This window comes from Delphinus delphis, chromosome 1 (genome assembly GCF_949987515.2).
Source record: "Delphinus delphis chromosome 1, mDelDel1.2, whole genome shotgun sequence".
Lineage (NCBI taxonomy): Eukaryota > Metazoa > Chordata > Mammalia > Artiodactyla > Delphinidae > Delphinus > Delphinus delphis.
In genome coordinates, this window is record NC_082683.1 from 19,960,537 (window position 1) to 19,987,246 (window position 26,710).

The following is a 26,710-nucleotide window of genomic DNA, read 5'->3' on the forward strand; positions in this document are numbered from 1 at the left end:
TAATCAAACTGTCAAAAATTAAATACAAAGAAAGCATATTAAAAGCAGCAAGGAAAAAACAACAAATAACACACAAGGGAATCCCCATAAGGTTAACAGCTGATCTCTCAGCAGAAACCCTACAAGCCAGAAGGGAGTGGCAGGACATATTGAAAGTGATGAAGGAGAAAAACCTGCAACCAAGATTACTCTACCCAGCAAGGATCTCATTCAGATTTGATGGAGAAATTAAAACCTTTACAGACAAGCAAAAGCTGAGAGAGTTCAGCACCACCAAACCAGCTTTACAACAAATGCTAAAGGAACTTCTCTAGACAAGAAACACAAGAGAAGGAAAAGACCTATAATAACAAACCCAAAACAATTTAGAAAATGGGAATAGGAACATACATATTGATAATTACCTTAAATGTAAATGGACTAAATGTTCCAACCAAAAGACACAGATTGGCTGAATGGATATAAAAACAAGACCCTTATATATGCTGTCTACAAGAGACCCACTTCAGACCTAGAGACACATACAGACTGAAAGTAAGGGGATGGAAAAAGATATTCCATGCAAATGGAAACCAAAAGAAAGCTGGAGTAGCAATTCTCATATCAGACAAAATAGACTTTAAAATAAGGACTATTAAAAGAGACAAAGAAGGACACTACATAATGATCAAGGGATTAATCCAAGAAGAAGATATAACAATTGTAAATATTTATGCACCCAACATAGGAGCACCTCAATACATAAGGCAAATACTAACAGCCATAAAAGGGGAAATCGACAGTAACACATTCATAGTAGGGGACTTTAACACCCCACTTTCACCCATGGACAGATCATCCAAAATGAAAATAAATAAGGAAACACAAGCTTTAAATGATACATTAAACAAGATGGACTTAATTGATATTTATAGGACACTTCATCCAAAAACAACAGAATACACATTTTTCTCAAGTGCTCATGGAACATTCTCCAGGACAGATCATATCTTGGGTCACAAATCAAGCCTTGGTAAATTTAAGAAAATTGAAATTGTATAAAGTATCTTTTCCGACCACACGCCATGAGACTAGGTATCAATTACAGGAAAAGATCTGTAAAAAATACAAACACATGGAGGCTAAACAATACACTACTTAATAATGAAGTGATCACTGAAGAAATCAAAGAGGAAATAAAAAAATACCTAGAAACAAATGACAATGGAGACACAACGACCCAAAATCTATGGGATGCAGCAAAAGCAGTTCTAAGGGGGAAGTTTATAGCAATACAAGCCCACCTTAAGAAGCAGGAAACAACTCGAATAAACAACCTAACCTTGCACCTCAAGCAATTAGGGAAAGAAGAACAAAAAAACCCCAAAGCTAGCAGAAGGAAAGAAATCATAAAGATCAGATCAGAAATAAATGAAAAAGAAATGAAGGAAACAATAGCAAAGATCAATAAAACAAAAAGCTGGTTCTTTGAGAAGATAAACAAAATAGATAAACCTTTAGCCAGACTCATCAAGAAAAAAAGGGAGAAGACTCAAATCAATAGAATTAGAAATGAAAAAGGAGAAGTAACAACTGACACTGCAGAAATAAAAAAGATCATGAGAGATTACTACAAGCAACTCTATGCCAATAAAATGGACAATCTGGAAGAAATGGACAAATTCTTAGAAATGCACAACCTGCCAAGACTGAATCAGGAAGAAATAGAAAATATGAACAGACCAATCACAAGCACTGAAATTGAAACTGTGATTAAAAATCTTCCAACAAACAAAAGCCCAGGACCAGATGGCTTCACAGGCAAATTCTATCAAACATTTAGAGAAGAGCTAACACCTATCCTTCTCAAACTCTTCCAAAATATAGCAGAGGGAGGAACACTCCCAAATTCCTTCTACGAGGCCACCATCACCTTGATACCAAAACCAGACAAGGATGTCACAAAGAAAGAAAACTACAGGCCAATATCACTGATGAACACAGATGCAAAAATCCTCAACAAAATACTAGCAAACAGAATCCAACAGCACATTAAAAGGATCATACACCATGATCAAGTGGGGTTTATTCCAGGAATGCAAGGATTCTTCAATATACGCAAATCTATCAATGTGATAAACCATATTAACAAATTGAAGGAGAAAAACCATATGATCATCCAATAGATGCAGAGAAAGCTTTTGACAAAATTCAACACCCATTTATGATAAAAACCCTGCAGAAAGTAGGCATAGAGGGAACTTTCCTCAACATAATAAAGGCCATATATGACAAGCCCACAGCCAACATCATCCTCAATGGTGAAAAACTGAAAGCATTTCCACTAAGATCAGGAACAAGACAAGGTTGCCCACTCTCACCACTCTTATTCAACATAGTTTTGCAAGTTTTAGCCACAGCAATCAGAGAAGAAAAGGAAATAAAAGGAATCCAAATCAGAAAAGAAGTAAAGCTGTTACTGTTTGCAGATGACATGATACTATACACAGAGAATCCTAAAGATGCTACCAGAAAACTACTAGAGCTAATCAATGAATTTGGTAAAGTAGCAGGATACAAAATTAATGCACAGAAATCTCTGGCATTCCTATATACTATATACTATATATACTATATACTATATACTAATGATGAAAAATCTGAAATTGAAATCAAGAAAACACTCCCATTTACCACTGCAACAAAAAGAATAAAATATCTAGGAATAAACATACCTAAGGTAGGTTTAGACCTGTATGCAGAAAATTATAAGACACTGATGAAAGAAATTAAAGATGATACAAATAGATGGAGAGATATACCATGTTCTTGGATTGGAAGAATCAACATTGTGAAAATGACTCTACTACCCAAAGCAATCTATAGATTCAATGCAATCCCTATCAAACTACCACTGGCATTTTTCACAGAACTAGAACAAAAAATTTCACAATTTGTATGGAAACACAAAAGACCCCGAATAGCCAAAGCAATCTTGAGAACGAAAAAAGGAGCTGGAGGAATCAGGCTCCCTGACTTCAGACTATACTACAAAGCTACAGTAATCAAGACAGTATGGTACTGGCACAAAAACAGAAAGATAGATCAATGGAACAGGATAGAAAGCCCAGAGATAAACCCACGCACATATGGACACCTTATCTTTGATAAAGGTGGCAGGAAAGTACAGTGGAGAAAGGACAGCCTCTTCAATAAGTGGTGCTGGGAAAACTGGACAGATACATGTAAAAGTATGAGATTAGATCAGTCCCTAACACCATACACAAAAATAAGCTCAAAATGGATTAAAGACCTAAAGGTAAGGCCAGAAACTATCAAACTCTTAGAGGAAAACATAGGCAGAACACTCTATGACATAAATCACAGCAAGATCCTTTCTGACCCACCTCCTAGAGTAATGGAAATAAAAACAAAAATAAACAAATGGAACCTAATGAAACTTCAAAGCTTTTGCACAGCAAAGGAAACCATAAACAAGACCAAAAGACAACCCTCAGAATGGGAGAAAATATTTGCAAATGAAGCAACTGACAAAGGATTAATCTCCAAAATTTACAAGCAGCTCATGCAGCTCAATAACAAAAAAACAAACAACCCAATCCAAAAATGGGCAGAAGATCTAAATAGACATTTCTCCAAAGAAGATATACAGACTGCCAACAAACACATGAAAGAATGCTCAACATCATTAATCATTAGAGAAATGCAAATCAAAACTACAATGAAATATCATCTCACACCAGTCAGAATGGCCATCATCAAAAAATCTAGAAACAATAAATGCTGGAGAGGGTGTGGAGAAAAGGGAACACTCTTGCACTGCTGGTGGGAATGTGAATTGGTTCAGCCACTATGGAGAACAGTATGGAGGTTCCTTAACAAACTAAAAATAGAACTACCATATGACCCAGCAATCCCACTACTGGGCATATACCCTGAGAAAACCAAAATTCAAAAACAGTCATGTACCAAAATGTTCACTGCAGCTCTATTTACAATAGCCCGGAGATGGAAACAACCTAAGTGCCCATCATCGGATGAATGGATAAAGATATGGCACATATATACAATGGAATATTACTCAGCTATAAAAAGAAACGAAATTGAGCTATTTGTAATGAGGTGGATAGACCTAGAGTCTGTCATACAGAGTGAAGTAAGTCAGAAAGAAAAAGACAAATACCGTATGCTAACACATATATATGGAATTTAAGGGGAAAAAAATGTCATGAAGAACCTAGGGGTAAGACAGGAATAAAGACACAGACCTACTGGAGAACAGACTTGAGGATATGGGGAGGGGGAAGGGTGAGCTGTGACAGGGCGAGAGAGAGTCATGGACATATACACACTAACAAACGTAAGGTAGATAGCTAGTGGGAAGCAGCCGCACGGCACAGGGATTTCGGCTTGGTGCTTTGTGACAGCCTGGAGGGGTGGGATAGGAAGGGTGGGAGGGAGGGAGATGCAAGAGGGAAGAGATATGGGAACATATGTATATGTATAACTGATCACTTTGTTATAAAGCAGAAACTAACACACCATTGTAAAGCAATTATACCCCAATAAAGATGTTTAAAAAAAAATCCTTAAAAAAGAAAAAGAAAAGAAACAAGAAAAATCTCAAATAAACTATCTAACCCAACACTTAAAACAACTAGAGAGGGCTTCCCTGGTGGCGCAGTGGTTGAGAGTCCACCTGCTGATGCAGGGGACGCGGGTTCGTGCCCTGGTCCAGGAGGATCCCACATGCCGCAGAGCAGCTGGGCCCGTGAGCCATGGCCACTGAGCCTGCACGTCCAGAGCCTGTGCTCCGCAACAGGAGAGGCCACAGCAGTGAGAGGCCCATGTACCACACACAAAAAAAAAAAAACTAGAGAAAGAAGAACAAACAAAACCCAAAGTCAGTAGAAGGAAAGAAATCATAAAAATCAGAGCAGAAATAAATGAAATAGAAACAAAGAAAACAATAGCAAAGACCAATAAAACTAAAAGCTGGTTCCTTGAGAAGATAAACAAAATAGATAAACCCTTACCCAGACTCATCAAGAAAAAAAGGGAGAGGACTCAAATCAATAAAATTAGAAATGAAAAAGGAGAAATCACAACTGACACTGTAGAAATACAAAGGATTATAAGAGACTACTACAAACAAACTATATGCCAATAAAATGGACAACCACGAAGAAACGGACAAATTCTTGGAGAGGTACAATTTTCCAAGACTGAACCACGAAGAATTAGAAAATATAAACAGACCTATCACAAGTAATGAAACTGAAACCGTAATTAAAAATCTTCCAACAAACGGAAGTCCAGGACTAGATGGCTTCACAGGAGAATTCTACCAAACATTCAAAGAGCAAACACCAGTCCTTCTCAAACTCTTCCAAAAAATTGCAGAGGTAGAAACACTCCCAAAATCATTCTACGAAGCCACCATCACCCTGATAACAAAACCAGAAAAAGATATCACAAAAAAATAAAATTAATGACCAATATCACTGATGAACACATATGCAAAAATCCTGAACAAAATACTAGCAAAAGAAATCGAACAACACATTAAAAGGATCATACACCATGATCAAGTGGGATTTATCCCAGGTGTGCAAGGATTCTTCAATATACACAAATCAATCAATGTGATACACCACATTAACAAATTGAATAAAAACCGTATGATCCTCTCAGATGCAGAAAAAGCTTTTGACAAAATTCAACACCCATTTATGATAAAAACTCTCCAGAAAATGGGCACAGAGGGAACCTACGTCAACATAATAAAGGCCATATACGACAAACCCACAGCTAGCATCATACTCAGTGGTGACAAACTGAAAGCATCTCCACTAAGATCAGGAACAAGACAAGAATGTCCACTCTCGCCACTCTTATTCAACATAGTTTTGGAAGTCCTAGCCACAGCAATCAGAGAAGAAAAAGAAATGAAAGGAATACAAATTGGAAAAGAAGTAAAACTGTCACTGTTTGCATCACTGTATACACAGAAAATCCTAAATATGCCACCAGAAAACTACTAGAACTAATCAATGCATTTGGTAAGGCTGCGGGATACAAAATTAATGCACAGAAATCACCAGCATTCCTATACACCAACAATGAAAAATCAGAAAGAGAAATTAAGGAAACAATCCCATTTACCATCACAACAAAAAGAATAAAATACCTAGGAATAAACCTGCCTCAGGAGGCAAAAGACCTGTACTCAGAAAACTATAAAACACTGATGAAAGAAATCAAAGATGACGTAAACAGATGGAGAAATATACCATGTTCTTGGATTGGAAGAATCAATATTGTGAAAATGACTATGCTACCCAAAGCAATCTACAGATTCAATGCAATCCCCATCAAACTACCAATGGCATTCTTCACAGAATTAGAACAAAAAATTTTACAATTCGTATGGAAACATAAAAGACCCCAAATATCCAAAGCAATCTTGAGAAAGAAAAACATGGTTGGAGGAATCAGGCTCCCTGACTTCAAACTATACCACAAAGTTACAGTAATCAAGACAGTATGGTACTGGCACAAAAACAGAAATATAGATCAATGGTACAGGATAGAATGCCCAGCGATAAACCCACGCACATATGGTCACCTAATTTACGACAAAGGAGGCAAGAACATACAATGGAGAAAGGACAGCCTCTTCAATAAGTGGTGCTGGGAAAACTGGACAGCTACATGTAAAAGAATGATATTAGAACACCATCTAACACCATACACAAAAATAAACTCCGAATGGATTAAAGACCTAAATGTAAGACCAGACACTCTAAAACCCTTAGAGGAAAACACAGGAAAAACACTCTTTGACATAAACCACAGCAAGAGCTTTTTTGACCCACCTTCTAGAGTAACGGAAATAAAACCCAAAATAAACAAATGGGACTTAATCAAACTTAAAAGCTTTTGCACAGCAAAGGAAACCATAAACAAGACAAAAAGACAACTCTCAGAATGGGAGAAAATATTTGCAAATGAAACAATGGACAAAGGATTAATTTCCAAAATATACAAACAGCTCATGGAGCTCAATATCAAAAAAACAAAACAATCCAATTAAAAAATGGGCAGAAGACCTAAATAGACATTTCACCAAGGAAGACATACAGATGGCCAAGAGGCACATGAAAAGATGCTCAACATCACTAATTATTAGAGAAATGCATATCAAAACTACAATGAGGTATCACCTCACGCCAGTCATGATGGCTATTATCAAAAATCTAGAAACAGGGCTTCTCCGGTGGCGCAGTGGTTGAGAGTCTGCCTGTCGATGCAGGGGATGCAGGTTTGTGCCCCAGTCCAGGAAGATCCCACATGTCGCGGAGCAACTAAATCAGTGTGCCACAACTACTGAGCCTGTGCTCTTGAGCCCGTGAGCCACAACTACTGAGCCCACATGCCACAGCTACTGAAGCCTACACGCCTAAAGCTCGTGCTCCACAACAAAGAGAAGCCACCGCAATGAGAAGCCCACACACTGCAATAAAGAGTAGCCCCCGCTCACTGCAACTAGAGAAAGCTCACGCACAGCAACAAAGACCCAAAGCAGCCAAAAATAAATAAATTTTAAAAAGAGAGACATGTACCACAATGTTCACTGCAGCACTACTTACAACAGCCAGGACATGGCACCAACCTAAGTGTCCATCGACAGATGAATGGATAAAGAAGATGTGGCACATATATATAATGAAATATTACTCAGCCATAAAAAGAAACAAAATGGAGTTATTTGTAGTGAGGTGGATGGACCTAGAGTCTGTCATACAGAGTGAAGTAAGTCAGAAAGAGAAAAATACCGTATTCTTACACATATATATGGAATCTAAAAAAAAAAGAAAAAAATGGTACTGATGAACCTAGTTGCAGAGCAGGAATAAAGATGTAGACACAGAGAATAGACCTGAGGACATGGGGTGGGAGGGGGAAGCTGGGGCAAAGTGAGAGTAGCATTGACATATATACACTACTGAATGTAAAATAGTTAGCTAGTGGGAATAGCAGCATAGCACAGGGAGATCAACTCTGTGCTTTGCAATGACCTAGATGGGTGGGGTAGGGAGGATGGGAGGGAGGCTCAAGAGGGAGGGGATATGGGGACATATGTATGCATATGGCTGATTCACTTTGGTGTACAACAGAAACAAACACAGTATTGTGAAGCAATTATACTCCAATAAAGATCTATTAAAAAATAAATAAACAAAATAAAATAAGCTACAAGGATATATTGTACAACAAAGGGAATATAGCCAGTATTTTATAACTATAAATGAAGTATAACCTTTAAAAACTGTGAATCACTATATTGTACACCTTTAACTTATATAATATTGTACAGCAACTACAATTTTTTTTAGTTTAATATAAGTAACTAACTAAATAAATAAATGCCACTGTGTGCTGCCTGGAGAGGCTGGGAATTTTCAAAAACCAGCTAGGCTATGCTTCTTTTTAACAGACCTTCCTTCAGCTTCTCTCTCTCCTCTAGCTTTCTGCTATAACCAGCCAAAAAAAAAACCCAGCTAGCACATTTAACACTCTGCCTGGAAATCTCCTTGGCTACATCATCCAGTTCATTAGGTACATTTTCTACCTTCCACTTTACTACAGCCAACAATGTTGCTAAACTTTGTCAACACGTAACCAGTTTCCAAGATTTTTCTCACTTTCCTTTAAACCCTCACCCACAGCCTCCTCAAAGGTCATCAGACTTCTAGAAACAGTTCTTTAAAAGCTCTTCAAGCTTTCACTAGCATTCCCTTCAAAGTCCTTCCAGCTGCCACCCACTGCTCCATTCCATTTGCATTTCTGAAAGCCAAGCCCACCAGAGAGATTAACCCATTCACTCATTTGCTCATTCAATAAATATTTACTGAGCACCTATTACATGCCAGAAAGTTTCTGAAGGATTGCCTAATGGAACTTTCATTCTAGTAGGGGAAGAAAGACAATAAATGAAAAAGTAAATATGCAGCATATAATATGTCTGATGGTGAAAAGTGCTATGGAGAAAAACAAAGCAAGATTAAGGTAGTTAGAAGTATGGAGAGTAGAGGATAAGGGAAAGGATGGTTAAGAAAAAACTCAGTTAAGTTCACATTTGAACAAATGAAGGAGCAGAGAAATGTGGCTCTCTAATCCCTTTGCACTTCAGGCACAAGTATATAAAAGTCCCAAGCACAGATGTACTTGCCTTGAAAGACAGCAAGGCCAGTATGGTTGGAGCAGAGGCAGAGCGAAGAGTAGATGAGGTCTAAAAGGCATAAGAGGGCACACAAGACCAGATGGTGTCTTATGGGTATTAAAAAGATTTTGGTTTTTACTAGAAGGTAAGAAACCACTAGATGGTTTTAAACTTAACAGTGAGCAAAGGGTCACTCTGGCTCAGGTGGCAGCAGTAGAAACAGTAGGAAAGGATGACATTCTAAATACATTTGAAGGCACAGTCCATAGCATTTGCTGATGGACTGAAAGTTAATAAAGTTGCAGAATGTCAGAGTGGCATTCAGTGCTCCTCCAAGGCTGGCGGAGAAACCACTGATGACTCAGCCAAGATTTCTGATATCTTTGCATTTCCGTCTCCCTCTTAGTTATGTCCACTTCTCCTTCTCTGCTACATATCTCAAGGGTAGGGAACTAAACTGCATCATAGATGAAGAAGAAACAGAAATTATTTTCTAAGTTATAATGACATTTTAAATATAATACACTTAAGAGACAGCAAATATACAAATCAAATGGTAAATCTTTTTTTTTTTTTGCGGTACGCGGGCCTCTCACTGTTGTGGCCTCTCCCGTTGCAGAGCACAGGCTCCGGACGCGCAGGCCCAGCAGCCATGGCTCACGGGCCCAGCCACTCCACGGCATGTGGGATCCTCCCGGACCGGGGCACGAACCCGTGTCCCCTGCATTGGCAGGTGGACTCTCAACCACTGCGCCACCAGGGAAGCCCTAAATCTTTTTACCTCCAGGCCCTCTGCATTGGGAGCGCTGAGCCTTAGCCACTGGACCACCTGGGACGTCCCAAAATGGTCTTTTTAAAAACCCATACTAAAACCCGTATGTCTCACATGGAAAGTGCTCCATCATATATTTAGTGAAAGGTGAGTAGCAGAACAAACTGTCTGATATAATCTCATTTGTGGGGGAAATACATCCATATATTTATTTATCTATCTATCTATCTATTATCTGTGCTTCTGACCAATTGGCTATAGATTCAGGGTTCCAACAACCCCCTCCTACTCAGGATGCCAATCCCAAATCCAGGTTATTAACTATACTTCTGACCAGCTGGCTATAGATCAGAGGTCCCCACAACCCCCTCCTTAGGTTCAACTGCTAGAGTGGCTCACAGGAACATTTTACTTGCTAGATCACCGGTTTATTATAAAAGGATATAACTCAGGAACAGCCAGATAGAAGAGACGCATAGGGCAAGGTATGTGGGAAGGGGTACGGGGCTTCCATGCCCTCTCCAGGCGCGCCACTCTCCCTGCACCTCCACATGTTCACCAACCTGGAAACTCTCTGAACCCTGTCCATTTGGGTTTTTAATGGAGGCTTTATTACATAGACATGATTGATTTAGGCAATGGCCATTGGCAACTGAATTCAATCTCCAGCCCTTCTCTCCTTAGAGGTAGGGGAATGGAGGGAGTGAAAGTTCCAACCCTCTAATCACGTGGATGGCTTTCCTGGCAACCAGCCCATCCTTAGGTTACCTAAGGGCTTTCCAAAAGTCACCTCATTAAATATAAAAGACACCATTATCACTCATAACACAGGAAATTCCAAGGGTTTTAGGAGCTGTGAGCCAAGAACCAAAGACAAAGACCAAATATATATGAAAAATATAAAACAGAGATAATGACAGTACCTACTTCATTGAATTTTGAGTACCTGCCACTGATAAGGCATGTAACGTCCCAGCAAAGTGCCTGACACATAGAAAGTAATCAATAAATTACATATTGCTATTATCTGTACATCTTTTCTTCCCCACAAGACTGTAAGCAACTTAAGAGCAAGAACTCTGCCGTTACTGTCTGCTTTGAGCCTGTTTTTCATGTGTAAAATGGGTATCACTATATTACTACTACATAGAATTCCACCAAATAAGATAACTCAACAAATTCCAGCACAGTGTCCAGCTTAAAATGCTCAATAAACATTAACTATTATTATCCCATACTTTTGTTTCTTTGTAATGACTAACAGAGAATCTTGCGCATGTGCCAAACCTGGGTGGGCTTTCCAGTTCTCCTAGTTGGGTGAACCCGGGTTCACTACCTCACCTCAGTTTCCACATATTAAATACTTAATACAGTATGTGGCACCCAGCGGATGCTTAATAAATATTAGGCCAGCTCCCCTCCCCGTCTCTTCTTCTTTTTCCCCTAAAGTTACATGCTCTGGGCAGGTAGATGGCCGGCAACCTGACAAGTAGGGAAGAAACGGACCTCGGGGCGAGAACTTCCGAAGTTTGCACATGCACCCACCCCTCCGTATTTCAGCCTCTGCTACCGTCTTGAAGGGACTCCGAGTTAAGGGGTCTGCTGCATTACGCTCCTCGGAGCAAATTTTCTCTCCACCCTCTTCCCTCACCTCGAAACCTCGCTGCCCCGGTCTCTCCACACACACCCCACCCACCACCCCCCGCCAGCCTGCCTGCCTTCCGCCCCCATTTTCTCTCCACCCTTCCCAAACCCCATTTTTCAACCTTCTTCAGACTCCAGCCCCTCTCTCCCATGAATAGCCAAAGCTATTCACTCTCGGTCCCCGAGTCTATCTCCACATCACATCCAGATCCTCCCAAACTCCTCACTTCTCACACCTCCGGGCCTCTAACCCCTCCCCCAACACCCTCTCTCGCCTCAACGCCCTACCTGCGTTTTCCGCCTCTTCAGCGCCGCCGCGTCCAGCCACACGCCGCAGGCCTCCTCCTCCTTCGGGCCTCTGCGCCTCATGGCCGCTGAGGAGACTAAGACTACGGGATAACGGAGTGGGGGTCCGGCCGCCTCAGGGAACCGCCATAACTGACTCCGCCGACGTTCGAATCTCGCGCCAACGCTGGGAGCGGAGCTACGCCGCGGCCGCCCCCGCTCAGGCACCGCCCCCAGCGTCAGCTCCGCCCCGGCCCAAGCCCCGCCCCTTCCCTAAACCCTGCCAGCCTGACCCCTTAATGTTACCAAGGCCACGTTCTTGCTGGTTTTCTCATTCAGAAGTTGTATTCCAGAACTGTGCTGTGTGAACGCGTTCGCGACACTGCACAAGGAATGCACATTTTCTTTTTGCTGAGTTAGTTGCACTTTCTTACTGATAACTATCAGGGCTCAGGGTTTTCCTTGTCTTATCGCTGAATCCTCAGGAACATCTCAAAAGGAAGAGGAGAGGAGGTGCTGATCCGCCAACTGCCAAGCTGGGGTCCTCAGTGCTACCTTAAATGGATTACTTTTGTAATTCAAAACAAGAAACAAAAAGCTAAGTATAACTATGAAACCTCATGGGAGAAGATTTAGAAAACATTAAGTGGAATAAAACTAAAAATTTGCAGTCAAGAATTAGCTTTCAGTATTGCTTTTCTCGCTTACTGTGTGGCCTTGGATTTTAAAGAGGATCAAATAAGGTTTGTGAAAGTACTTTGTAAATTCTGAGAGCCCCTCAGAGATGCAGAAATGCTGGCAACCATAACCACAATCTCCATAGATGTACTATATGTATAACAGGATATTTTAGCAGTGGAGTGACATTTCTTATTCATTCAGGGGTTTTTTTGCTTTTCTTACCTGTACTTCCTAATTTTCCTTCACTGTACATATATTACCATACATTGCTTATGTACTGTGGAAAAGGCAACACTGTAAACATTAACATATAACAATATCATAAAAGTTAACATATAAGATCTTCCTTGATTGAAAAACCAAAAAGTGAAATCTTTGTCAAATCATGTATTTTAAAACACATTCTTTTAACTTCTAAAACTTATTTAGTAATAAAACTGCCCCACCTTTCCTACCAAAAAAAAAAGTTCACATATATAGTGAATAAGACCCCAACCCCACCCCCAGGCAAAGATAAGACAGGATCTGTCCCCTCCTCCCTATGCCCACCTCCAGCCTCCCCATGAAAACCTCCTCCAACACAGTGAACAGATTCAAGGGGCACCAGGGCTCCCTCTCTAGGATAGGAGACAAAAAGCAAAGAGGCAGCTCTTATCACAGTCACTTTATTGTATCCAGGACACGAGAGTCCAGACCACTCCTAATTCCAGCCGCAGTGAACTCCTTCTTCCATACCTCTTGGCCTTTGGACAGGTTTTTCCCTCTACCTGGAATGCCCTTCCTCTTCTCCATCTGTAAACTCCTATTCACCCTCCCCAACCCAAGACCCTGAGGATCCCAGGCAACACTAATTATTCCCTCCTCAGTGCTTCCCCTGACAGTTCATTCCGATATTAAAGCCTTTACCATCCTGCATTGATCCACGGAGCCCAGTCAGTGGCCTGCCTCTGAGCAGAGGCCCAAGAAACACTGAATGGATAAACACTGAATCATGAACAAGGGAACCAGGAAAGACACTGGGAACAGGATGTGTGGGACGTAGAGGCCAGAGGTAGGAGGGTCAGGGCTCACTGTCTGGGATAGTGGCTGAAGAGGCATGGGGCACTGGATGGGATCCATTTCTGCCTGGCACAATCTTCTATCTTTGGGGGCTCTCTGCAGCACCAAAACTTCAGGCTGGGGTTCAAGAATGGTAAGATCCTGCACATATTTTGGGCCTGCCCTTTCCCTAACCACCAGTGAAATCTGGGTAGAGGGCAGTTGCTGACGCTTCCTCTATCTCTCAGCTCAGATTTGACTCTGACCTAAATCCCAACTTCAACCCCTCAGAGATAATCTGGAAGGCCCAGGCCAGGGTCTTGGCCCCAGCTGATCCTCCATCCTCACCCCTAAGTGAGAGGCAATGGGGGGAGGCAAACCAGGGTGCCCCACATCTCTCTCTTTCCCTCTCGCAGGGCAGGGAGCTGGGGCAGGCCCTGAAGTGGACCCCAGCAGCTCCAGCCAATCCTCAAATCCAAGGACTGGCCAGTGCCCCCCCTTGGCAGCTGAGGCGTGCACAGAGAAGTCACTGCGGGCCAGACAGAAGCAATTTTATCAGGCCTTGTTCCCATCTGGAGCCAAGCCCAGACCCTTGGGCCCCCACTATACCTCCCTCCCTAAAAGCTGCCACCCCCCTTCACTGGGTCTTCCGATCGAGACTGAGTTTGCGCCGTACCAGCTGGCTCAGAAGGAATGCAGTGAGGATGCTGCTGCCTACAGTAAGCAAGAAGAGGCCGGAGAAGTTGTGGGGCCAGCGGGTGTGCAAAGGCTCATAGATGGGCCGCCGGGCCTCGTAGTCCAGCGCCACGGCCTCCAGCTGAGCCAGCGTGCACAGTACCAAGAAGACATGGAAGAGCTGGTGGCCCTGCCCAAAGACATGGCAGCTGCCAGGGAACCAGCGCTCAGGCACGAAGGCAGAGAAGAAAGTGGCCGCCAGCAGAAAGAAGACCACCTGGCATTTGTGGTAGAGAAGAGCCGGGTCGTCCGTGGCAGGGTTGGGGGACACGAGGATGCGGTGCACCACGGGGCTGATGTCCAGTGCGTAGGCCAGTGCCGAAGGCACCTCCTGGCAAGTGCGGCCCAGCAGGCCGGGCTTCTGGATGTACTTGTTGTAGCAGGAGCCAGCGCAGGAAAGCCAGGCGAGAAAGGCAGCCATGGGCAGGTAAAAGGTCTGCACCTGGGCATGCCAGGCGGGCTCAATGGCATAGTAGAAGTGTGCCAGGGCACTGCCAAACTGGTACACAGCCACACCCACGTAGTCCAGGAAGAAGAAGCTGTAATGCCAGAACTCGGACTTGGCCTGCAGGAGGTGAGCCAAGGCACTGAGGGAGAGGTAGGTGATGGAGGCAAGAACAATGATGAAGAGGGGCAGGGCGTGCAGGTCTCCCCGGAAGTCCACGGTCCCCACAAAGATGGCCAGCCGCAGCAGCAGCACCAGGGCCGCCAGCAGGTGGGTCCAGACATTCACCGCCTCGTTGTGCTGCTGGAACAGTGTGCGGAAGTAGAAGCGCCAGGTCCTATGCAGCGGCCGGTAGCCCACATAGATGTATGGCTTCCAGAAGATGGGCGGCACCTCGGCTCGGTCCACCGTGAACACAGGCTCTGGCTGCACAGACGGCCGAGGCATCTGGTGGACCTGCCGCAAACTGGGCAGGAGGTGGCTGAGCTTCTGGGCCACCATTGTGGCCATGGCTGTGGGCGTGGCGAGGAGCTGGGAGAGAGGCCCGAGCAAGGTTAGGGGGCTGGTGTCCTCACCCTCCTGCCCCATGAGCAGCAGCTGGGGGCTGTGCTCTTCCCCACCCCCTTATCCCTACACTGAGTTTAAGAGGAGGGGAGTTGTCCTAAGGGAGAGCTCAGCTCTGACTCATGATTGTTCTTCTCCCTATTGTATCTCGAGTGCCTAGAACAGTGCCTGGCACATAGTAGGTGTTCAGTAAATGTTTGAGGCATGTGTTAAAGAGGCTCACTATGTCATCCTACCTCTTTCCAGTCCAGGCTCTATACAGCAACCCTCATTGTTTTCTCCTGTGTTCATGTTGCCATCAGCGTTTACCTGACAATGACCTTGCTAACAGACCTGCTGCCTCTACCTTTAATTCCTTCGGAGTGGCCAGGGTCTGCCATTGACCCTCCATCACCCTACATGATCTGGTCCCTACTACCTTTCCTAGCCTTATTACTCAACCACAGTGCATTTCACATCCAGCGACAGCCTCATCAAAACCGTGGGCCTGCTGTTTCACATGTCTATAGCTCTGCACAAGCTGTTCCCTCCATCTGAGCCATTTACCTCATCTTGCCCATCTGGCAAACTCTTATTCATCCCTCAAAACCCATTTCTTCTGTGACACTTTCCCTGGAGGTCCTCCGATGATGATCCCTCTAACTTGAGTGCCTACAATCCTTTGACCATTATAATACTTCTCACGGGCATTAAATTGTTAATGTGAGCTCCTCCAGGGTAGGCAGTTTGTCTTATTATTTTGTGAACCCCTGGTGCTTAGCAGGTAGCTGGTGCTCAATGTTTGTTGAATGAAAAAACAACATAATAGCATCCTGATAATACTTCATAGCCTTCAAGGCCCAACTCGAAAAGCCACTTTTTTCCCAAAAGACCCTAGTAACAACTAATCCTATAAAAACAGCCCTTACCCTCAGCCACACCCTCACTCAAAAGTTCCCCCCTCCAGCCCTTCCACCATTGCTAATTGCAAATAAATCCAATCTAACCCCTCACCTGGCATTCAAGACCCCATGACCTGCTCCCACCCTCATTTCCCACCTAACCCAAATGTCAGACCCTGTGCCAACTTCCTTTCCCTCTACTGAAATCCTTTAAAACCAGTACAAGCTGTCACCTCCGGGGGACTTCCTTAATGCCCCCTTACTTCTCCCTGTGGGAGATCTATAATGGGTTATACAATTTAGCATTTAAAACACATTCATTCATTTAGCAAACACTTACTGAGCCCCTTCTCTGCTTCATGTCCTGTGCTGGGTCCCAAAGGTGGGGGTGGGCAGGAGAGTGGAAAAGAATTTGATCCCTGCCTTCAGGAACTTCATGATATGGTAGAGGTAACAGAGAGGAAAACAAAGCATAGCAAATGCTTACACAGCATGTGCTATGTGTCCGTGTCTTAAGCACTTTATGCATATTTGACTCATTTAAGCATCATAGCACCCTATCAGATAGGTATTATCATTATGCCCATTTTTCATATAAGGAAACTGAGGCACAGAGAAGTTAAGTACCCTGCCTAGGAAGTGGCAGAGGCATGATATAAACTCAGTTTGCAATCTTAACCACTTCCTTAAACTGCCCTTTGCAAAACAAGGTGGCAAGTACTATTAATCATTTCATAATTATATACTGCTTTTGCCTGGTACCAATTGCTTAATTCAGGCTTATCATTATCCACTGTTTCATTCATTAAATCAAATATCTGTTGAAAAACTAGCCAGACAACTAGCTAGACAGACAACTCCCCTCCCTCATATTCTCCCCCAAGAAGCTTATTGGACTCAGCAGCCAGATGTACTCTGTCCATCATTCATCAGATATTTATTGCAACTTCCTTTGCACCAGTCATTCTAAGAGGCAAGAAGATCTGCACTCAAGTTCCCCGCCACCAGCAGCACCGTGATCACCCCCAAAGCCACCCAATAATTCGCACATGGTCCAAGTAAATGCAATGTGCTTGCTATGCAAAGGCAACATCAAGACAAGCCCCCAGCCCACACACCTCCACACCCCGAGCCTGATTTGCATCCCTGAGCTCCTCCTGCATTACATTCTGGAGTCAGCTCTGCTCTCTGGCCTTTCCTCATCTGGTAGGGAGGAAAGAATTAAATGTCATTACACCACTACTTTCTATTCCCAGACAGCCTGGCAGGTTTAGGAAGAAGACCTTGCTGATGAACTCATTAGTGGGGCCACTTCTGTCCAGAGCATAAGGACTCCCCTGGTTGAGGAGCCAGCACTGGATTTCTTCTCCTCCCCAAGAGACAGGGCTTTAGCCTCAACAGTCTGGCCTTTACCCTTGTCTACAACTTTGTCTTCCCAACTCAGAACTTCAGGGGACCAGAAAAGGCCTCTGAAAGCATCTCGCAGCTCTTTTGTTTTACATTGAGAAAACAAGAGCCCAGAGACAGCAAGCCCTTCCCCAGAGTTGCCCAATCCAGCCACGTTTCCATTCCACCATGAGGGCAAAGACAAGGGAATGATGACATTCGATGGTGCCTTAGTTCCTGAGTCCCTGTGATCTGTCAAGTCCAGTCCGATGCTCCACATCCCACTCTTAGAACTTCCCAAGTAATAACAGCATATTAAAGGCTCGGAGAAGGTCTGACCAAAGAAGGCTGCTTCACTTTGTTGAACCTACATTTGCCAAGCTTACATGACCAAGGATTCCTTTCCCAGTAATGATTATATTATAAAGCTAGCTGAAATGTAGTAAGTGTTTACTATATGCTCACTCTTCATAGCCTTGTTGCAATTAATTCTCATAACTAGCCTGTAAGGTAGGTATTACTATGCCCATTTTGTTGTTGAGTGAAATTCAGAGAGGTTGGGAGCTCCTTAGCCAAGGCCATACAGAGAGAAGGAGAGGGAGAGAGAGAAATGGAGCCAGGATCCGGACCCAGCTCCCCGACTGCAAAGCACAGATACTCTCAGCCACTCCTGCTGCCCTGCTTCTTGTCACACCTAACTGCATCCCAAAGAACTACTTTGGAAAACACTGGTCTAAAGCAGGCAACCAGGTCCTTTCCCATAAATTATTTCCTTAGGCTTCTGGCAACTGACTTGCATCCAGGGACCTCAGACTCACCCAGTTGCCAGCTACCCACTCTCTCTGCACCAATGAAGCCCTGGCTCACAGCTACCTCCTCAGGTGGGCAATAGCTCACTCGCAGCCCTTCCCCTCCCCCAGACACAGTGGGCCCTAAGCACAGAACCCAGAGGCTGCATACTGGGATGACAGAGGTCAAGTTGCCCTATTTCCTTTAGACCTTTAGACCAGTGGCCCCATTCCATTTGACTAGCTCTATTTTCAGAGTTAGTTCCCATCTCCTGACTCCATGGAAAGGGGCACTGGATCCAGGGGAAAGAAGCAGGGGCAGGAGTCTAGCAAGAGCCAGAAGGATGAGGGTGAGTATTCAGAGGGCACCCTCAGGGCATCCTTTGAGTAGTTTGCCCACCAGGCTGCCAGAACCTGGCTGTTCCAGGCATCCCACCCCAATCCAGTACACCTCCATGGCCCCCCTCCAAGTCTCCCTAATTGCACTGGTTACCTAAGGATTTCTCTTGAACCCAGGGGCTGATGACTTCTGCTGTGGAACAGGGCAAATTCGCCAGATGCCAAGCACTGGGTGTCACTTCCACAGGTGAGGGTCTACAGGGGTGGGGCTTCCAGGGACTATAGGGGTCTTGTGTGATGTCACCAGAGGGTGGGGCTAAAGACAACCTCCACCCTCTCCCCTCCCCCGATCACCACTCCCACGTTGGTCAAATCCAGGCTAAACTCTGCATCCCTAGCCAGGCCTCAGCTGCAGAAGGAAGCTCGTGGTTAACCTTGGCATGAAACATTTGGGGAAACCGAGGGCTAGCTGAAATGTTGTGACTTACCCAAGATCACACAGCAAGGCGGGCAAAGCTAGGCTGAGACCAGGTGTCCAGGGCCTGGTTCATGGATGTGAGGCAAACTTGACTGGCTTCTGTCCTCTACTCACTGGGAATCACAATGAAAGGAAGTTAGGAACCAAGGAGAAAAGAGACACTATAAAGGCTCGTGAAGGAGATGGACTTCAGATTTGGACAAACCAGGTTTGACTCCTGATTCCATAATATACTAGCTGTGTGACCTAAGACAAGTGTCTCACCTTCTCTGATCCTCAGCTCCCACATAAGAATTATATTATCTACCTCATAGATTGCTACAAAGATTAAATTTATGAGAACAGTTTTAGCACTGTTTAGGGATTCAATAAATGATTCCTATTATTAGTATTAATTACTAATAGTAGTAGTAATTATTATTATTAAGAGTAGTAGTATTTGAAATATCCCCAGCCTGAGTATTAGTATTTAAAATATTCCCAGCTTGAAAAATTTACTTGGGGTTCTCTTAAAAAACTCGGTCCTCTTTTAGCCCTTGATAGCTGGTTCCACTGGGTTTGGAGGCCTTAGAAAGTTAACTGTCTCTTTAGATCTTTACCCTTCTCTGAGGATGCATTTAGGGACCAAGGGAATTTGGTTGGAGTTTAATAATTAAAGTGTTCTCAGCAAAGACCATTCAGAGTAACCTCCCTGGATTCACAGGGCTCTGAAGATTTGCACTTGCCCACTGACCCAAGAGAAGTGGCTGGGAAGTGAAATCCCCAGAGAAAAGGGCCTCAAGCTCAGCAGCCCCAGGAGCCCCATCCCAGAGCAGGAGGGTAGAGGGGGTAGACTGTGCTAGCAGGTAATGCAGAAGGCCTGTGGCCTGGTTGGGGCATGTCTTGCAGGTTTGGGAGGCTCCTGGGTTGGCTGAACTTCAGAACTGGGATCTCCAGGGCCCAGGTGGGAATTCTGTCAATCTGAGCAGCACCTTCCTCCTCTCTTCTCCTAACTCCCCAGCCCTCCCAATTCACATTCCCCTTTTCTAAACTCAAGGTCAACCTCCTCACCTCCTTCCTCAACCAAGGCTTGCCACCCCTAGTTCCTCCTGGTCTCCCCCTGATACCTCTGGGGGCAAAACAGCAGACCAAGTTGTGGGGATGGGGTAATGAATAGGCTTTGGAGTGGGAGAGCCCTGGGTTATACCCATCCCACAGATTTTACTCAGTGTTTACTATATGCCAGGCACAAGGCAGGGGCACATGGTGAACGAGGCAGACAGGCTCCCTGCCCTGACAGGGCTCACCCACACAAATGAAATGCCCTTGGGCCCGGGAAAATCCAGCCCAGAGAGAAGCCACCCAGGTGGTAACCACGCAGAACTGGAGAGAGCTGCTCCCCCCAGGGAGGGCACCTACCTCTCACCTCGGGCAGATATTTCAAGAGAACCCAGGTCCCCATTTTTATGTGAGGATGGGATTTCAGGTCTGGAACTTACCAGCTGTGTGACTTTGCTAAAGTCCCTTTACCTCTCTGGGCCTGTTTCTTCATTTGAAATCGGAGGATAATAATAGCTACCTCAAGCAAAACAAAGTCACAGATGCTAGCTAGGTGTTGGCTCTGGCACAGCATGGGCTCCACTATCTTTGTTGGATTCTAGTCCTGACTCAGCCACTCAATCCCAGTGTGACCCTGGACAAGTCCCTTCCGCGCTTGGCCCTGTTTCTCCAAATGTCAAAGGACAGAGTAAATTCACCAATGACTTCAAAGGGCCCTTCAGCGCCTGAGACATTCCAGCAATATTTGTTTTAGGCTTACTGTGTGTCAAGAGCTGAAGCTTCTGCAGTGAAAAAAGCAGTTAAAACACCGCCCTCATAGAACTAATAGTCCAGCTAATTAACAGCTAAGGGTAACCCCTAAGGGTATTAATACCCTGTCCATTTGGAGCTTAACAGCCTAACTAAATAGCACCTAACTCTTTTAAGTATCATTTGATTATAATTCTACTTCCTCTTTTGCCTCCTTCCTGGCATGCAAAATATTCATTGTTGCTTCTCTGGGCCCTGATGTTTCAGGAACTCCCTTAAAGACAACTTTATCTTGCCATGAAAGGCAAAGTTTAACCTCATTAGATAAAAATAACAAAAAAGCCAGACCAGTGTTAACAATGGGGCTGTCAGAGGTAAACCCTCTTGAGGGGTCCTGACAAGGATGACACAATATGGCAGAGCCTGAAATATTATTAATAAGACTAGGCACTGGGCTTCCCTGGTGGCGCAGTGGTTGAGAGTCCACCTGCCGATGCAGGGGACGCGGGTTCGTGCCCCGGTCCGGGAAGATCCCACATGCCGCGGAGCGGCTAGGCCCGTGAGCCATGGCCGCTGAGCCTGCGCGTCCGGAGCCTGTGCTCCGCAACGGGAGCGGCCACAACAGTGAGAGGCCCGCGTACCGCAAAAATTAAAAAAAATAAAAAATAAGACTAGGCACTAACATTAATAATTTACAGTAGCTTGCTGTTTACAAAGAACTTTTACACACATTTCACCTCTCCCTCTCAGCAACTCTTTGAACCTGTGGCTAAGCTGTTGTCACTGCCCCAGAGCGAGGCAGGATGGCAGAGCACATCTTACTCCAAAACCAGTGCTCTTGCCCTTCAACTGCTGTGGTCAACTCCCAGGCACCCAGTGGGTGGCCACAGATTGTACAAGCAAAGTTTTCATCCCTGGCTGGCTTCTTGATATCTCAGCAACTGGGTCACCTCCCTCAATGCAAACCAATTCCCCAGTTCTACCCAACGTGTTTAAAGAAAAGTTTCCTCCATGTCTTCCAAAACTGAACAGAAAACGCTTTTGTTTTTGTAACTGCACTTTGGGCTTCCATTTGTACTGGAAAGTGTGATCAGCATGAAATAAATCACTCTTAAAAGAATTCCTAGGCTCTCAGACTCAGAACTGTTCTGAGGAAAAGGAAGCACCTGGTGGAGGAAAGCAGGCCCAGAGAGGCTGGGTGAACTAGCTAGTTTCCAGCCCAGGGGGACAGAAAAGGGACCTGGGTTTTACCACTGACCAGTTTCACCACTGACCTCTTGGCAGGGAAACTGAGGCTGGGGAAAAGCAGCCTCTCACTAAGGGGCTCAGCGGTGGCACAAACCACATGATGGGAGGCTGAGTCCGTCTCTAATGGGACATCCACCTAGGAGCAGCCAGCCAGGCCCTGAGAATATATCTAACTCTTAAACTCCCCAGCCTTGGCCAGACCTGACCTCTCACTCCCACCAGGCTTGGGGCGGAGTGGAGGGGGAGGGGGGGGCCGGTGGCATGCCCCAGGGAAACCTCTAGAGGTCCTCAAAGCCTATAGTCTTGAGGCAAGTGCTTCCCTCACTGAGTGGGAGGAAACCTCATGCTCTCCCGACACCAAAGGAGGCTTCCTCCTCCCACGGGACCTAAGCTGCTTTGGAGCAAGAGCCCCTCTGAGCCCCAGCAGCGCTCTTACCACTGTTTCCGGTTTCCCAACTGGAAGCCCCTCACATCACCCAGTTCCAGGTACTCACGCCCCTTTTTGCCCCCAGAATCTCACTAGATTCCTCCTTCAGTGGAAGGAGCGTGCTCCGTGCCTATTCTCTTCCAAGACACCACGGCCCTCCCAGGCCAGCTCTCGCCTCTGCTCACTCCCTCACAGATGCGCTTCCCTCCGGCTCTGATGGCCCCTCTCCTCCAGTCTCCTCCCACTCCTCCCTGAGACTCTCGGCCTCCAGCTCCGCTCCTCCTTCCTGCTCCAGTCCCTCCTCAGTGGCGCCCCCACTCTAGCTGATCCCCGCTGTCAGCCTCCCACTCCCTCCCCACGTGCCCCCACCTCACCTAGCCCCGAGTTTCGGCTGCACACAGCTCCCCGCGCTCCGCCCCGCGGGGAGAGCCCCCTCTGCCCGCCGCCCGTCCCTCCCACTTTTCCCCCATCCCGGTACCGAGTTGCAAAAGGAGGCCCGACTGCGACCCGGCGGCCCTCGGCGGCCCTCTGCATCCCGGCTATAAGCGGGCAGAGATAAAGGGGCGGCCAGGCGGAGGCTCCGCCCCGAGCCGGGGGAGGGCGGGGCGGCGGCGGGCGGCAGTGGGCCTTCGCTTGGGGCTCCGGGCCCAGGACTAGGCCGCCGCCCGCCCATCGCGCCCGCCTGGCCGGGCGCCAGCAGCCTCTACCCAATGGCGTACACGTGTTGCACGTGGAGGCGAGAGTGGTCACCCACACCGGTGACGACAGTCTTGGGAGTTCCTGTGGTTTTCGTGCTGATGGGAACTCGGAGGCCCAGAGAGCAGACGTCGTTGCTCAGCAAGCGCTCCAGCTGAGCAGTTTCCACTTCCGGCTGCCTTGGGCCACAAGCTTCCCAGTCTGGAACTGGCTGACCTGAGAGGGAGGGGGCAAGTTGTAGCAGGAGCACCCGAGTTTCCCAGCGAGAGCGTGCGGCCCAACCCTGAAGCCACTTAAACCCACACAGCCCACCTCTCCAGGATGCTTCTGGTCGGGACACACCTGACCTTCCCCATCTTCATCTCTCTGCCTGGGGAGCTCCACACCACCTCTGCTCCCCTAACTTATTTAAGTTCCCACCGAAAGCCCTTTCTTTGGGCAGCTTCGCCTGATATGCCCAGCCTAAGGCACAGAGTTAGGACTTCCGTTGAAACACCTTCCTACTCCTAGTGTAACATCTCCCTGCAGGAGTGGAAGCACCTGAAGGGTGAGGAATCCCTGCACATAGTAGGCCCTCAGTAAATATTGGACCAACAATGACAGGGCGTGTCAGCTCCTCAGGTGTACAAAGACCTGGACCAGGCAGAGTGGGGAGACACCCCAACCCTTCTTGGAAGCATCAGCCTGATGGATGGACCGCTGAGAGAAGACAGTCTAGGAGGGACACCCCTTTGCCCTCAGGGAGCTCTGAGCCCATTCAGAGAGACAGCTGTGGGGCACAGACCTGATGACAGGATCCAAGTCCTGGTGGTGTTACCCCAACTCACCGTGTGACTTTGGGCAAGGCTTCTCCTTGTTCTCTCTGGACTCAGTTTTGGGGTTTTTTTCCTTTTTATTTTTATTTTATTTTTTAATTTAATTTAATTTTTTTTATATAGCAGGTTCTTATTAGCTATCTTTTTTATACATACTAGTGTATATATGTCAATCCCAATCTCCCAATTCATCACACCACCCCCCCACCACTTTCCCGCCTTGGTGTCCATACGTTTGTTCTCTACATCTGTGTCTCTATTTCTGCCCTGCAAACTGGTTCATCTGTACCATTTTTCTAGGTTCCACATATATGCCTTAATATACGATATTTGTTTTTCTCTTTCTGACTTACTTCACTCTGTATGACAGTCTCTAGATCCATCCATGTCTCTACAAATGATCCAATTTCGTTCCTTTTTATGGCTGAGTAATATTCCATTGTATATGTGTACCACATCTTCTTTATCCATTCATCTGTCGACAGGCATTTAGGTTGCTTCCATGACCTGGATATTGTAAATAGTGCTGCAATGAACATTTGGGGTGCATGTGTCTTTTTGAATTATGGTTTTCTCTGGGTATATGTCCAGTAGTGGGATTGCTGGGTCATATGGTAATTCTATTTTTAGTTTTTTAAGAAATCTCCATACTGTTCTCCATAGTGGCTGTATCAATTTACATTCCCACCAACAGTGCAAGAGGGTTCCCTTTTCTCCACACCCACTCCAGCATTTGTTGTTTGTACATTTTCTGATGATGCCCATTCTAACTGGTGTGAGGTGATACCTCATTGTAGTTTTGATTTACATTTCTCTAATGATTAGTGATGTTGAGCAGCTTTTCATGTGTTTCTTGGCTATCTGTAAGTCTCCTTTGGAGAAATGTCTATTTAGGTCTTCTGCCCATTTTTGGATTGGATTGTTTTTTTAATATTGAGCTGCATAAGCTGTTTATATATTTTGGATATTAATCCTTTGTCTGTTGATTTGTTTGCAAATATTTTCTCCCATTCTGAGGGTTGTCTTTTCATCTTGTAGTTTCCTTTGCTTTGCAAAAGCTTTTAAGTTTCATTAAGTCCCATTTGTTTATTTTTGTTTTTATTTCCATTACTCTAGGAGGTGGATCAAAAAAGATCTTGCTGTGATTTATGTCAAAGAGTGTTCTTCCTATGTTTTCCTCTAAGAGTTTTATAGTGTCCAGTCTTACATTTAGGTCTCTAATCCATTTTGAGTTTATTTTTATGTATGGTGTTAGGGAGTGTTCTTTTACATGTAGCTGTCCAGTTTTCCCAGCACCACTTATTGAAGAGACTCTCTTTGCTCCATTGTATATCCTTGCCTCCTTTGTCATAGGTTAGTTGACCATAGGTGCATGGGTTTATCTCTGGGCTTTCTATCCTATTCCATTGATCTATATTTCTGTTTTGTGCCAGTAATATATTGTTTTGATTACTGTAGCTTTGTAGTATAGTCTGAAGTCAGGGAGTCTGATTCCTCAGGCTCCATTTTTTTCCTTTAAGACTGCTTTGGCTATTCGGGGTCTTTTGTGTTTCCATACGAATTTTAAGATTTTTTGTTCTAGTTCTGTAAAAAATGGCACTGGTAATTTGATAGGGATTGCATTGAATCTGTAGATTCCTTTGGGTAGTGTAGTCATTTTCACAATATTGATTCTTCCAATCCAAGAACATGGTATATCTCTCCATCTGTTTGTATCATCTTTGATTTCTTTCATCAGTGTCATACTTTTCTGAGTACAGGTCTTTTACCTCCTTAGGTAGGTTTATTCCTAGGTATTTTATTCTTTTTGTTGCAATGGTGAATGGGAGTGTTTCCTTAATTTCTCTTTCTGATCTTTTGTTGTTAGTGTATAGGAATGCAAGAGATTTCTGTGTGTTAATTTTGTATCCTGCAACTTCACCAAATTCATTGATTAGCTCTAGAAATTTTCTGGTGGCACCTTTAGGTTTCACTATGTATAGTATCATGTCATCTGCAAACAGTGACAGTTTTCCTTCTTCTTTTCCAATTTGTATTCCTTTTAGTTCTTTTTCTTCTCTGATTGCTGTGGCTAGGACTTCCAAAACTGTGTTGAATAATAGTGGTGAGAGTGGACATCCTAGTCGTGTTCCTTATCTTAGAGGAAATGGTTTCAATTTTTCACCATTGAGAATGATGTTTGCTGTGGGTTTGTCGTATATGGCCTTTATTATGTTGAGGTAGGTTCCCTCTATGCCCACTTTCTGGAGAGTTGTTATCATAAATGGGTGTTGAATTTTGTCAAAAGCTTTTTCTGCATCTATTGAGATGATCATATGGTTTTTATTCTTCAATTTGTTTATATGGTATATCACATTGATTGATTTGCGTATATTGAAAAATCCTTGCATCCCTGGAATAAATCCCACTTGATCATGGTGTACGACCCTTGTAATGTGTTGTTGGATTCTGTTTGCTAGTACTTTGTTGAGGAT

At 44.8% G+C, this 26,710-nt stretch overlaps 2 protein-coding genes across 4 annotated transcripts in view; both read right to left on the reverse strand.

Moving 5' to 3' along the window:
- Window positions 1-12,011, reverse strand: part of AUNIP (aurora kinase A and ninein interacting protein) — a 37,518-nt gene extending 25,507 nt beyond the window's left edge. The window contains exon 1 of the mRNA XM_060016705.1: window positions 11,931-12,011. Coding sequence (XP_059872688.1) covers window positions 11,931-12,011 — 81 coding nt within the window. The remainder of the gene's footprint in view (window positions 1-11,930) is intronic.
- A 1,184-nt stretch (window positions 12,012-13,195) lies between these two features.
- PAQR7 (progestin and adipoQ receptor family member 7) lies at window positions 13,196-23,317 on the reverse strand. 3 transcript variants are annotated; one of them, XM_060016773.1, is made up of 3 exons: window positions 23,204-23,317; window positions 19,273-19,375; window positions 13,196-15,357 (listed from the first exon to the last, which is right to left on the reverse strand). In XM_060016773.1, exon 3 carries the CDS (start codon window positions 15,334-15,336, stop codon window positions 14,284-14,286), a length of 1,053 nt encoding a protein of 350 aa, XP_059872756.1. In that variant the 5' UTR covers window positions 15,337-15,357; window positions 19,273-19,375; window positions 23,204-23,317; the 3' UTR covers window positions 13,196-14,283. The 3 variants fall into 3 exon arrangements, with proteins under 3 accessions (XP_059872756.1, XP_059872766.1, XP_059872777.1); XM_060016783.1 differs by lacking the exon at window positions 23,204-23,317 and adding an exon at window positions 23,100-23,177; XM_060016794.1 differs by lacking the exon at window positions 19,273-19,375 and having other exon boundaries at window positions 23,204-23,308.
- Window positions 23,318-26,710: the final 3,393 nt, after the last annotated feature.